Source organism: Chenopodium album, chromosome 13, assembly GCF_948465745.1.
Source record: "Chenopodium album chromosome 13, dcCheAlbu1.1, whole genome shotgun sequence".
In the NCBI taxonomy this organism is placed as follows: domain Eukaryota; kingdom Viridiplantae; phylum Streptophyta; class Magnoliopsida; order Caryophyllales; family Amaranthaceae; genus Chenopodium; species Chenopodium album.
This window is the reverse complement of record NC_137846.1, coordinates 5,733,673-5,748,644: the sequence shown is the minus strand read 5'-3', so window position 1 is coordinate 5,748,644 and position 14,972 is coordinate 5,733,673. Positions and strand designations below refer to the sequence as shown.

The 14,972-nt window shown below is 35.2% G+C and overlaps 1 protein-coding gene and 2 pseudogenes across 1 annotated transcript; 2 read left to right on the top strand and 1 right to left on the bottom strand.

Moving 5' to 3' along the window:
- Positions 1 to 559: 559 nt before the first annotated feature.
- On the bottom strand, positions 560 to 3,544 carry LOC145576095 (pentatricopeptide repeat-containing protein At3g23020 pseudogene; annotated as a pseudogene).
- A 692-nt stretch (positions 3,545 to 4,236) lies between these two features.
- On the top strand, positions 4,237 to 6,410 carry LOC145576094 (uncharacterized; annotated as a pseudogene).
- A 5,859-nt stretch (positions 6,411 to 12,269) lies between these two features.
- LOC145576093 (uncharacterized) lies at positions 12,270 to 14,660 on the top strand. The gene has a single exon (XM_081633882.1). The coding sequence runs from the start codon at positions 12,448 to 12,450 to the stop codon at positions 14,323 to 14,325; it is 1,878 nt and encodes a 625-aa protein (XP_081490008.1). The 5' UTR covers positions 12,270 to 12,447; the 3' UTR covers positions 14,326 to 14,660.
- The last annotated feature ends 312 nt before the right edge of the window (positions 14,661 to 14,972 follow it).

Sequence of the window (14,972 nt, the reverse complement as noted above, 5' to 3'; positions counted from 1 at the left end):
AATAATCACTTAATTTTAACAATTGCTTTTGATGAATGATAAACATGAAAAACATTAGGAGCGAAGTAATAATTATACTGCATTTAATGACTTGTAAATATGTGCTGGGTTCGGGTATAATCAGGTTATAAGCAATAGTTGCTGTGCTGCTCTAATATCTCTGGAAACTGATGGAAGTCACTGTAACATTGAGTATGATCTGAATGTGTCTGCCATTGTCGAATCCAACAGGGTATTACCTGCGCTGCTCCCAGTAACATCTGCCATTGATTCTGATTACTCATGCTTTATCTCTAAATGTTCATTATGTTGCTACCTAATATACGAGTAATTTTATTTTATTTTATATATATATATATATATATATATATATATATATATATATATATATATATATATATATATATATATATATATATATATATTTTTTTTTTTTTTTTTTTTTTTTTTTGCAACACACAATAAAATACAAAACCAGATTGATGATGAACAACTTTCCTTCTATTTCTACAAAATTTTATTTGACATCATTACTTGTACAATTTTTGAGATTATTTTCAAGCTTACAAAAGAACGAGATAAAAGGAAAAAAACAAATCCATAGAATTATATTGCAAGACAATGTACAATCTTTACCAGAAGCCTCCATAGCATCAGTCTCCGTCATGAGCACCAGAAGCCTCCATAGCATCTGTCTCCGTCATGAGCACGAAAACAATCGATTTAGCTACATGCTTCTGCGTGCGTGGATTGGCAACAGCTACATTACTCTTTACAGCAATGGCTACTTAAGAACAAGGATCCGAAGTTGATCAATGAGCATTTAATCGCCATAATTGTCCGTGCAAACCACAGAAGTGAGGGCTGACGCCCATGCTTGCAAACCACTATTAGTATCCTTCTTCCTTTCTACCTCCAGCTTAGCAACAGCCTGCTTGGGAACTCCAGATTTCACAAGAACAAATCCAAGTGACTTATAAGTGGCATCATCAGGTTCAATCTCAAGACTAATCATCTCCTTGAAAATCGAAACAGCCTCCTTTAGTCTTCCAACAACAGCAAATAGAGCAAGCACATTGTTATAGCTCAACAGCTCCGCCAGAAGTCCTAGTTCCTGCATCTTTTCTGCAATTTCCATTGCTTCATCTAGTCTGCCTACCCGTTTGTACATGCAAAGCATCATTGCATATGAGAACTCATTTACTTCACCTCTTTCCTGCATATCATCAAAAATTTCTTCTGCTTCCCTAACCATTGATCGTTTGCTATAAAGATCAATAATACAATTTGAAGAATACACATCTGCACCCTTCTCAAATGATCGAAGCAGTTTGTAAGTATCTAATGCTTCTTCTAAGTACCCAACTTTTGTATAGAGTTTGATCAAGGAGTTACAGATTACATCATTCAACGAGAGATCTGCCTCTTTCAGAGCATCAACATAGTCCATGGCTTCTGTAACATTTCCACTCTCTGCAGAAGCATTAATTAGCACACCATAAAGAACAACATCAGGTTGCACATTATAATTAATCATCTCCTTGTACAAGCTTTTGGCGAATTCCAACTGACCAAGCTTTGCAAAGCTTGAGATCAGGGCACAGTATGGAACACAATCATTCACTAGACCTGCTTTCTGCATCTTCAACAGATAGGGCTTTGCAACATGAGGCAAATCCGCAGCTGCTAGCGATTGTATGAGAGATATATAGCTACATCTGTCTGGCAGAACACCTAGCTCCTCCATACTATCGAACAACTGACATGCTTTATTGTACTTCTTACCAATGCCATAAGCTTTGATCATCACATTGAATTCCAACACACCTATTATGTTCTTCTCTTGGCAACAAACAAAAACTTTCTCAGCTTCATTAACATACCCGCGCTCTCCATATGCATCAATGTTAGCAGAATAGCATTCCGTGGTCATTTTACCTTCGAAGTGGAAACGTTCAAACCATGACCATGACTTTTCAAGCATGCCAGCATCAATATACATTCTAGTCAGGGCAGACTGCGTGAATTCATCCATTTCAAGACCCCTCTTATCCATTTCTGAGATAAGCATCTCTGCTTCAAAAACCATTTGCCTTATAGAGAAAGCATACAAAAGGGTGCGATAACTCACAGGATCAGGTTGTAGGCATGCCTGTTTCATTTGAGCAAAGTAACTAAAAGCAAGGTTGATATCATCACGCTTAGCATAAAGGGATATAAGAATGTTATATGTTCTAGTATCAGGGTCGCGGTTGAGTTCTTTCATCTTCCGCACCAATTTGTTGACCTCTTCCAACCTGCCAGCATTCCCATAAATGTGAATCATTGTATTGAAGGTTATTGTATCAGGAATAACTCCTTCATCTAGCATCTTCTGAAAGGTTTGAGACATTTCCTGAAGCTGCCCTGATTTCCCATAAGTGTCAATGAGAGTATTATATGTATACAAGCTCAAACTAAGCTGCGCCCCAGAATTCACCTTCATCGTGCTGGCTCTGTGTGACTCAAGTGTACTCTTCCCTTTTTTTGATTTATCCAAAGACCACACTTTAAAGAACTCCTCAGCTTTTCTAAACTCCCCTGCTTTCTTGTACATTTGGAGAACAATTCCCATAGTAACCTCATCAGGCTTCATGCCTTGTTCATTCATTCTTTGCAGCCAAACTAAAGCCTCCTCTCTAAGACCGCCTTTGCTATAAACATCAATAAGGGTACCATAGGTAGAATTAATCGGTGCAATCCTCTTCGCCTTCATCTCATCCCACAACCTTTCTACTTCACCCCATTGCCGCGCTTTTCCTAGAACCCGAAGCATAATGTTATAATGAATCACATTCAACTCATAACAACCCTTCTTCTTAAACCACTCAAAAATCTCCAATGCCCTCTCCCAACTCAACTGCTCCTTCAAAATAATACTCCTCTCCTTGTTGCTTAGACTCTCTTCCCACGGCCTAAACGCCTCGTCTAAGTCACTAATACTCTCCAACGCCAACAATATAGACGGAATACACCCTCCATAAGAGGACCATTTCGTCGAACACTTGGTGTGCAACTTTTTTGTAGGAAAATTTCCACGCCCTCCTTCTAATTCAACCACACCATTAATCTTATTTTGATGATTTCGACTCTTCTCAGATTTTAATTTAGCCAATTCATCAACAGAATCATGTGGGTTTCTACTCAATTTATCAATTGCACCACTTGGGTTGATATTCTGCTTCTCCAATCTACGGAATTTCTTGTGCCCTTTATTGGGTATTTCAAGAACGTTTGAATTTCTGGGTTTTTTGGAAGAATCATGAATTTCAAGAGGAGAAACTGAGAATCTGATGGTGAATGAGGTGTGTAGATGACAAGGTGACTGGAAAAAACAGCTGATATCAAAGCATTGAGCTTTGCTGAACATTTTTTATTGTTGATTGAGCAAGAAATCTTGCTTCAAATTCAAAATTGTTGGAGTGAAATTGGTTCTGTAATTTGGTTAATTTTGAGAGAGAAAGAGGGAGAACTTGCAAGTAACCATCTTGAGAGAAGAAATGGATAATAGAGGAAGGCGCGGTTTGTTAGAGGGAAAGAAAAACTAAGTTAAAATAAAGTTTGACTTTTTATTAGAGGTTTAGTTCAGGAATTTGACTTGATTTCAAGAATTTCAACCATTACGATTTTTCCGATTCAATATTTTAAAAATTGAAAGCGAAAGAAAGTGATAATGTACTACCTCTATTCATATTACTCACAACAAAAGAATATTGTGGTTAGAACTTCTCTCTCGATTTCAGGTGATCCTAAGATCGATTCTCATCATTTTATATCCTATAAATAATACCTCTTTATTGCGACTTGCGAGTATATGAAACGGAGGTAGTATTTGACTCCTCATACTCCGTATTTAATAAAAAATTTGACTTAAGGAATATTAGAAATACCTTAATTTTCTCTCACCCAAAAAAATTAATTAAGGAGTACATAAAAAAACAAACTTTCGTACTTATAATTATTAGTCACACTGTATGACCGTGTTTACTCAGTCAGGAGTTACTCGATCAGTCAGGAATTACTCAATCGGTTCGGAGTTAGTATACGATTGATCGATTAGGTGTTACTCGGTCACCCGAAGTATATGGTCAATCGGTCACCCGTAGTAATGGTCAACCGGTCACCCGTAGACCCTTCGTAGTCCATCTAGTCATTCTCAATTCTCCTTCAGTCCTTCCAGTATTGAAAGAACGAGACGGTGGTGCTCTCACAACTTACACAAATTACTCCACTTCACTACTTTAGCTATCAACTAGTGAGAGATCGAAGAAGAAATCTCAGAAATACCATGAATTTTATGAGTTGCAGAGCTCGTTCTTCTGGTTATGGTGCCGCAACTTCCAATTCTCTTGCCTTCTTCAATGGCAGCGAAGGTAATACCTTTTTCAATACCCTTGTCGTCTTCCACTTTTTACTTTCTTCATTATCAGACATTATTCCCCGAAACGAACACCTGCTACTACTTTAATTGGTTTTGATAATAATCGTAAATTGTTTCTTCTATCTGCTAGAGAACGATGTGAATTTGATCTGAATTTGCCCCTTTCTCTCTTCAATCAAATGATTTCATTGCGCCCTCTTCCTTCTCTCATTGTTTTTAGTCAGCTATTCACTGCAATTATCAAACTGAAGCGCTTAAAACCACATTCCACCATCATTTCTATGTCTAGGCAGCTTGAATTGTATGGTATTCGACCCGACGTGCATTCAATTGGCATTCTTGCCAATTGCTACTGTCATTAGGGTCGTATCGATTTCGGGTTTTCTCTCATGGGTAAAAGACTTAAGCTTGGGTATCCCCTTGATTCCGTCATTTTTAATAACTTAATTAATGGCTATATCCATTGTGATAAGCTACCCCAAGCTGCTCAATTATTGGATAAAATTGTTAAGCTTGGTTTCCAACCTGGCATTTTTACCTATAATACTGTTGTCAAAGGGCTTTGTAGGATTGGTGATAATGCGTCTGCTCTCAATTTTCTTAGAAAAATGCAATCTGGATCTCGTTCTAAGCCTGACATTGTTGTATACAACATTATTATCGATAGTCTTTGTAAGGACAGCCTGTTAGAAGAGGCCCTGCACCTTTTCTCCTCTATGAAATCTGAGGGCATTAAACCTAATATTAACCGAAATGTTAGAGAGCAACATAGCACCAAATGTTAAGACCTACAGCATGCTGGTTGACATGTTTTGTAGAGATGGTTGTGTTGATCAAGCTCAGTCCATTTTACAGCACATGATTGAGAGTGGTGTGGCTCCAGACATCATTACTTATAGTGCATTACTTGATGGTTATTGTTTGCGCGGTCAGATGGATGATGCGGAGAACCTACTTGATCTCATGACCAAAAATGGTTGTGAGCCTGACCTTGTAAGTTTCAGCACTATGATTAATGGATATTGCAAGGCTAAAAACATTAGCAAGGCCCTAAATATTTTCCTAGAGATGTTTCGGAAAGGGATAACCCCCAATGTTGTTAACTATACCACTCTTATCGATGGACTATGCAAAGCCAATAGACTCCCACTTGTCCATAAGCTGTTCAAGGAAATGCGGTCTCATGGAATTGCTCTTAATGTATTCACTTATGGTGCCTTGCTTGACTGCCTTTGCAAAACTGCACAGCTTGATGAGGCAGTGATATTGCTTGAAGAAATGGAGGATAATGGTGTTAAGCCAAATGTTACCATCTACAATACTCTGATGAACAGCTTGTGTGAGGCTGGACAACTTGAAGATGCAGCAAATTTCTTCTCCGATCTCGTATCAAAGGGTCTGCAACCTAATATTAAAACCTACAATATAATGGTCAAAGGCTTCTGCAAGAAAGGGCTCATGAGTGAAGTTGGTCAGGTGTTGAGGATAATGGAGGAAGATGGTTGCCCCCCTGATGATCGAACCTATAATACAATCATCAGAGGATATGTTCTCGATAATGACTTGTCAAATGCATTTTACTATTGTGATATTATGACTGGCAAGAAATTTGAAGCTGATGCAGACACTTTTTCATTAATTGTTGGCCTCTTGTCTTCTGGTAACTTAAGTGATTCGTCAAAGGATTTGCTTTGGAAGTTTATCAATTGAGTTGTAGTTTAGCTGATGACAGGCTAGCAAAGATTCATATTATAACTTTGTATTATATTAGTGTTTGTAGTTCAGATGATTGCAGGCTTGCAAAGATTCATATCATAACTTTGTTTTGGATTAGTGTTTGTAGTTCACATAATTGCTGGCTTTCAAAAGATTCATATTATAATTTTGTATTAGATTAGTGTCTGTATTCCGTTAAATCTATAAGATAACTTTGAAGATAAATTTTTAAGAGTTTGTATTCCATTAATCTGTTAACTTTGTTATTACAGGTGTTTATAGCTAAATAATCATTAGATTATAAGTGTCAAAATTTGTAGTAGATGGGTTTGCTATGTCTTCAGTCTTTTAATTAAATTAAGTCTGCTAATTAAGATTTTTTTTTTTTTTTTTTTTTTACCTTAATGTTGTTTATCCTACCTTTGTAAGCATTAAAGAGATTAATATCTTCACCAAATATTTAAGAGATTGATATTCTGATGTTACAAACTCTTATGCCAAATATGGGGTGTTTCGTGTTCATCATTCGGATGAAAATCGAAATTTAGCCCAACCAAGTTATTAAATTAGATCGGATTTATTATTTTAAAAAATCAGACTGAATCGGGTTATATTTATTTTGAAAATTTGGATTTCTTAATAGGATGGAATTGAGATGTTTGGACCCAATATAACCGAAATTCTTATCGATAGTATTTATTTTTATGCTAGCAACACTTATTATTTAACGATTGACAATACATTATTTCAAGTAAAAAAAATACTGTGATTAAACAAATAAAGTATTATATGAACTAAAGATGGCTTTAGGCTAAGTCAGCGCCCATGGCCCTGGGGTTACAAGGCCTAAAAAGTCTATTACTCAGTGTAACTAGGCTTTGCGTTACATCTTACATGTGAGAAATCTTAATCTAGTAAAGTAAGGTAGTTTTCATTACCCAAGAAATAAATAAAGTCTACTGCTCCGGATATTAACATTTATAACTTGTAAGTGTGAAAACTTTATCGACTACACATTCTCTATACTCCGTATTGTATACCGGATCATTTTCCAGCTTGGATTTTCATTATATGTATGTTAATTTATAAGGAAAAAAATTACACTGCACATTTATTTATACCAATATTAGTGATTTAGACTCGTTTAAAAGAAAAAAAAATATAGTCATGCGGTCATGTTGGTACTTGTTGTAATCGCTTCAATGTATAGTTTTTGAATATCAAATTTTATTTATTGATCATTATAGATTTACAGGTATTATTGGTCAAGATTTGATGTTGGCATACATGCCCAATATAATCTAATTGAGGCACTTAAAAAACAGGGGCATGATCAATCGGGGTCTTGTTAGGTTTGTTATAATGTATTTTCCAAACATGTAATTTTATAATTTTTTTATTAAGAAATTAAAATTATTTAGCCATGAATAATCGCACGTAAAACAATAAAGTATGATCATAACTTATGTCATGATCACTTCACCTTAATTGTGCGAAATGATATTGTCTTTACCAAATTTAAATTATTTTTGTTGAATTTAAATTATTTTTGTTGAATTTAAATTAATTTTATAAAGCTGAACTTGTTTTTACTAATTCTATAGAATATTTGTTCTTAAAAATTCTGACTATTGCAGATTAAAACTTAGTTTTAGTGAAAGGAAACTATTTTTATTGAACCAAATAATTTACTCCGTATTTATTTAATTATTTATTTATTGAACTAAAACTATGAATTCATTGTTTTAAGGTGAATAGAGCAATGGCTTGTTTTGATTAGATATTATTTTTTCTGATCAAATAAGTAAAGGTAAATAAAGTGAATTAGACATAGCTTTTTTGTTTTTTTGAGGGAAAGTACCAATACTTACCAGTCTACCAGATTTAATTTTTTTTTTCTTTACAAAAACCTTTATTTTTTTAAACGGGACAAAAACCTTTAATTTATTTTGAAATAGATAGAGTGTTACTAGTACTCTAGTAGATACGAAGTATTTCATATTTTGTCCGTATTTCAAATATTACAACATGAGGATTGGGACACGTATTTTAAGAAGATGAGAGAGATAGAGAGGAAGAAATAAAGATGGGGACTCATTATGTGATGGGGAAAAGAAAAATGTCAATAAAAAGGAGAGAAAAAAATAAAAATAAAATGTGCAATGTGGAAATGTTGCAATTGCAATATTTATGGAACGAAACAAGTATTAATTCATCTATTTTATAGTTTAAAAAAAAAAGAATTGTATTAATTGTTTTTTATTACCTTATTTTGACATAAACCACTTGTTTTACCCTATTTTAACATAACCCACTTGTTTTTTCGGCTTTTATTTTTTTTTAAAAAAGTCGTTTATTTTATTTAACTACCTACAAAACGCAAAAAAATATATTCCACCACCTTTTAATTAAAATTTTCAATTTTTATGCCAAAACTTATTGGATTCCAAAATGCCCAAAAAAAAGTATCGAAAATGTTTCACCATGTGTGTGTAATGCAAATTGAAGTAATTTTTAACACACAAAATAAGACATTTTCAATAACTTAGTTTCTATTATGACTTAAATCGAACCCAATTGACTATAAAACCTTAACAGAGTAAGTTTTGAAATAAAAAAAAAAAACAAAACGATGTTTCATTTTTAAAAAATAGAACTAACTATTAAGGTGATTAAATCTAATAATATTTTATAAGTGGTTACAGACCTACAGTAGACAAAAAACAAGTATTGGTTGGATACAATTTTTCCAATAAAAATAATACGAGTACTTAGAGGTGTCATAACCGAACCGATCCGAAAAAACCATCCATTTCAAATTGTTATTAATTTTGTTTGATTCGAGGAATTTTAGACCCAAACCCCAATCTATAACTGACTTGAACTCAACTAGAATCTGAATTTGCCCTGATTTGAACTTAACCCGACATAGATTTGACCCGATTTAAACTCAATCTGAAACCGATTTGATCCGACTTGAACTCAAATTAAACAAAACTGATTTGACCTGATCTAAACTCAACCCGGCCCGAAATTGACCCAAAAAATACCCAATTCAATCCAATTTGTTTTGGCCCGAAGTACATAAAAATACATTAAGTCCAAGCTTTATATTTGTCTTATCTAAAATTTTTTACACACAATTCAATACTTAAAGAAGGTGTTTGTTTGGAGGATTAAAATGAGGAGGATAGGGATAAGAGGAAGGGGATTTAAATTTTCTTTTGATTGTTTAGGAGGAATGGAGGAAGGGAATAACTTAGGAGGTAGGGATAGGGATAAAAATACAAGTTATCCCTCCATAATAATAATTAGGGGGAGTTGGTATAAGGGATGGGGATAAAATTAATGAAGCAAAATACATTTTTTTTCCCGTCAATGAAGGAAAGGAGGAGGAAAGAGGAGAAGTATGACGAAGGGTAGTTAAGTAAATTTCTTGCTTATCTCCATCTAATTCCCAATTTGTACCAAACAAAGGACAACATCATTTTTTTTCTAACTTATCTAGACTCGATTAAAAATTGACCCGACCCAAACTTATCCAAACTCGTCAAATCTCGAAAATCCAATCCGACCCGAGGCTTGTTAAAACTTAAAAGTTTATTTTTTTAAAAAAAAATTAAAAATTAAAAAATCTGAACAGCCCAAATACCAGATCCGTGTTGTTGGTAAACTTCTTCTGGTTATCTGAAGTGACGCCTGTATGAGTACTGATATGTCTCATTTCTTCTTTCTCCTAGGCTTTGTTTGGTTGATGGGATTTGGTCGGAAAAGAAAAGAAAGGAACTGAGTTTTATAATTTTCCCATATTTGGTATGCTAAATGATATGGGATTTGGTAGGAAAGGAAAGGAAGTGAAAGGAAAGAACCTTTACAAAATTTTCACTTTCCTTACCTTCCAAAATTGAAGGGATTTGAGAGGAAAGAGAAAAATTAAAATTGTTTCTTTTCTATTCCCTTCATTTCCTTACATTTACCGAACACCGAGAAATAAAAATCACTTTCCCTTCCCTTTTCCTCCTCCTATCTAGGAATGGCAACGGATCGGATTCGGATCGGATGGAGCTTCACCCGCATCCACCCGCATCCACCATCCGCTCCACCCGATCCACCCGTCACCCGCAAAACCCGTCACCCGCATCCGATCCATCCGTCATCCGCGGGTGAAACGGGTGGATCGGATGATAAACGGATGATAATTATAATTTCTAATATATAAATTCATGAATTTTGTTATTGCATATTATTGATGTCAATACATCGAATTATCGATATTATGTATTACCCTTGTAAAAAAAACATCAAGTGTCGCCTTTTTTGTCCCAAGTAAAATAAGAACAAAGTTTCCCGGATTGTCACAAGTTAAATAAAACAAAGTTTCCGACAACTAATCAATACAAACTTGCAAATATGCATACAACATTGCAAATAGTTTCAAATTACACAACATTATAAAAAACATGAAGTTCATTTGTTATGTTCTTCGTGTTGATGCCTCACTTCCTTCTTCTAAAGTATTGTTGGGTGGACGAGGAGGAAGAGGAGGTGGTTGCATTGTAGTTTGTGGAGAAGGGGAAGTAGTATGCTGAGTGGAATGAGTTGAATCATCATAATTGGATCCAACATCATCCACATCAATCGTCATTTATATCTGTATGTATACAAAATATAAGTGGACTTATTCAGATTTACTCAAAATTCAGATTTACATACAAAATACAAAGCAGAACATATTTCAATCAATAAATATATATACTCAAAATTCAGATTTACATATAAAACACAAATCAGAAATAATGCATAAACAGCAAATAAAACACAGCATTACATCAATATAAATACACTTTCCATTAAATTAAAACCCATTACAAACCACAACATAATACATATGAATATTAGTAGGTCATTCCACCAGATTACTTGATTTATTTCCTAAGTCCAATTGAATGAATGTAATGAATTTTAAAATTTATAGCAAGACAGCAATATAATTTAGCACTAGTGTTATGAAGCATAAAGTAATTTTTTCTATAATATATTCACAAGAAAGCAGAACATATTTCAATCAATAAATATATATACTCAAAATTCAGATTTACATATAAAACACAAATCAGAAATTTCAACAAATCAGATGGGTTCACATCGTCACAACAATTCACAAATTCAGATCTACAAATCAAGTCAATTACTTCAACAACTAGAAATTATTAGATGATTACTTGATTAGGCTTTACACTAGTAGAATAAATTAGAACAAACTAAAAAGAAAAATACCTTGAAGGGCTTGAACGAGAATAAAATAGAGGGAGGTGCGTGAGGATGGTCGGCTGTCGCCGGTGAGAGAACCCGCCGGATTGTCGCGAGTGTCTGAGTGAGAATGAATCAGTGCGAAATTGATTGTATGAGTGAGAGAGAGGGAGGTGCGTGAGGATGGTCGGGCTGTCGCCGGTGAGAGAACTCGCCGGATTGTCGCAGAGCGGTGGTGAGGGACTGAGTGTGGCGAAAACCGCGAAACTGAGACTGAGTGAGAAAGAACCAGTGCGAGTGAGAGAGAGGGAGGTGCGTGAGGATGGTCGGGCTGTCGCCGAATCGCCGGTGAGAGAACCCGCCGGATTGTCGCAGAGCGGTGGGCCGGTGGTGAGGGACTGAGTGTGTCTGAGTGAGAAAGAATCAGTGTGAGAGTCTGAGAGAGAATGAGGGTGGTTGGGTGAGTGGGTGCCTGCCTGGCTGGGTGGTGTTCAAAATTAGGGATTAGGGTTTCTGAATTTAGGGGGGGTTTATATATTTATTTATTAAATTTTTATTTATATATTTATATATATATATATATATATATATATATATATATATATATATATATATATATATATATATATATATATATTTAATTTCGTACAGTTTTTCAAAAAAAAAAAATTATAATTTCGTACAGAATTATTTTTTTTAAATATATATATATATATATATATAATTTCGGGTGGATGACGGATCGGGTGATGGATGATGCGGAGCCCCACCCGAATCCGACCCGATCCGTCACCCGCTTCATCCGTCATCCGCCCTTCATCCATTTAATGCGGATTTTCGTCCATTAAATTAAATCGGGTGGATCGGGTTGGCGGATATCCGTTTACGATTGCCATCCCTACTCCTATCTTTTCTCCCCCTTTCCATTTCCTTCCTTTCCTTTACTAATAATGAACCAAAAAGCGCCTTAATTTTTTTTTTTCGAACTTGCATGCTTGAGATTTTAGTGTTGTAGTGCTGTCATAATTTTCACAGAGAAATTGAAGAAGACGACTCACAGTATGAATTTCATGAGCAGAGCTCCCTCTTTTGGTTATGGTGCCGCGACTTCCGCTTCTCTTGCCTTCTTCCATGTCGGCAAAGGTAATACCTACTCGTATTCTCTTCTTCGTTTTCCTCTTTATTCGCTCTTCAATTTCAGGCATTATTCCCCCAATCGAAAACCTGCTACTACTTTAATTGATTTTGATAATGATCGTGAATTGTTTCTTCATTCTGTTATAGAACAATCACAATTAGGGTTTTCTGATCTTAAATTTCCCCTTTTACTCTTCAATCAAATGATCAATTTGCGCCCTCTTCCTTCTCTTATTTATTTCAATCAGCTATTCACTGCAATTGTCAAATTGAAGCGTTTAAACCCACATTCCACCGTCATTTCTCTCTCCAGGCAGCTTGAATCGTATGGTATTCGACCCGATAAGCATTCTATTGGTATTCTTGCCAATTGCTACTGTCATTTGGGTCGTATCGATTTCGGGTTTTCTCTCCTTGGTAAAATACTTAAGCTTGGGTATCCCCTTGATTCTGTCATTTTTAATAACTTAATTAATGGCTATATCCATTGTGATAAGCTACCCCAAGCTGCTCAATTATTGGATAAAATTGTTAAGCTTGGTTTCCAACCTGACATTTTTACCTATAATACTGTTGTCAAAGGGCTTTGTAGGATTGGTGATAATGCGTCTGCTCTCAATTTTCTTAGAAAAATGCAATCTGGATGTCGTTGTAAGCCTGACATTGTTATATACAGCACTATTATCGATAGTCTTTGTAAGGACAGGCTGTTAGAAGAGGCCTTGCACCTATTCTCCTCTATGAAAACTGAGGGCATTAAACCCAATGTCGTCACTTATACTTCCTTGGTCCGAGGCCTCTACAATTCCGGCTTTGGGGAAGAGTCTAAGCGTGTGTTAACCGAAATGTTAGAGAGCAACATAGCACCAGATGTTAAGACCTACAGCATGCTGGTTGACATGTTTTGTAAAGATGGCTGTGTTGATCAAGCACAGGCCATTTTACAGCACATGAGTGAGAAAGGTGTGGCTCCAGACATCATTACTTACAGTGCGTTACTGGATGGATATTGTTTGCGAGGTCAGATGGACGATGCAGAGAACCTACTTAATCTCATGACTAAAAATGGTTTTGAGCCTAACCACGTAAGTTTCAGCACTATGATTAATGGATATTGCAAGGCTAAAAACATTGGCAAGGCCCTAAACATTTTCCAAGAGATGTTTAGGAAAGGGATAACCCCTAATGTTGTTACCTATAACGCTCTTATCGATGGATTGTGCAAAGCCAATAGACTCCCACTTGTCCATAAGCTGTTCAAGGAAATGCGGGCTCATGGAATATCTCCCAATGCCATCACTTATGCTTCCTTGCTTGACTGCCTTTGCAAAACTGCACAGCTTGATGAAGCAGTGATATTGCTTGAAGAAATGGAGGATAATGGTGTTAAGCCAAATGTTTCCATCTACAATATCTTGATGAATAGCTTATGTGAGGCTGGACAACTTGAAGATGCGGCAAATTTCTTCTCCGATCTCGTATCAAAGGGTCTTCAACCTGATATTAGAACGTACAATATAATGATCAAAGGCTTCTGCAAGAAGGGGCTCATGAGTGAAGTTGGTCAAGTGTTGAGGATAATGGAGGAAGATGGTTGCCTCCCTGATGAACGAACCTATAATATTATCATCAGAGGATATATTCTCAACAATGACTTGTCAAATGCATTTTACTATTGTGATATTATGACTGGCAAGAAATTTGAAGCTGATGCAGACACTTTTTCATTAATTGTTGGCTTCTTGTCATCAGGTAACTTAAGTGATTCGTCGAAGGACTTGCTTCGGAAGTTTACCAGTTGAGTTGTAGTTCAGCTGATTGCAGGCTTGTAAAGATTTATACTCGTAAAAGTTGTAATATATTCTTGGAAAAATTGGCCGTAACAACACAAATTATGACAAAGGTGCGTGTAGCAGCACAATCTTTCGAGGGTGTACTCAACATCACAAATTATGCACTTGGGTGCACATAACAACATAAATGACATTGGCAAAATTTAGCTTTCTTCTGAAAGTGAAATCTTAAATATTTTTAATGCCTTTTGTTTAAAAATATTTTTGATTAATTTCATTCTACGTAATTGTCCATTTTCCATCTCATGTAATTAAATAACCATTAAATTGAATTATTTCGAAAAGTTTTCGCCATTATTTTCTATTGTTTGTTTCTTCAATTATTTTTTTTTACATCACATGTGATGATTGACTTAGTTTCCTCTTCCATTATAATTAATTTTTTCCCTTTAAATTATTCTCTCTTAACCTCCACAATTTAAGTGTTGTACATCAAAGCAAGAAAATCAATTTGACATATCCTAAAATCCAATTCTAAAATTATTTTTTAAATTAAGTATTTAAAATCATTTTGTGGGGTTTGGTATTAGAAAGTTATCTATGTATCTTGAAATCTTGTAGAATAAAGGTATTCAAATGAATTTTTTTTTATTTAT

Coding starts and splice junctions, on each gene's coding strand:
- LOC145576093 (XM_081633882.1), top strand. CDS start 12,448: ATGAATTTCATGAGCAGAGCTCCCTCTTTTGGTTATGGTGCCGCGACT.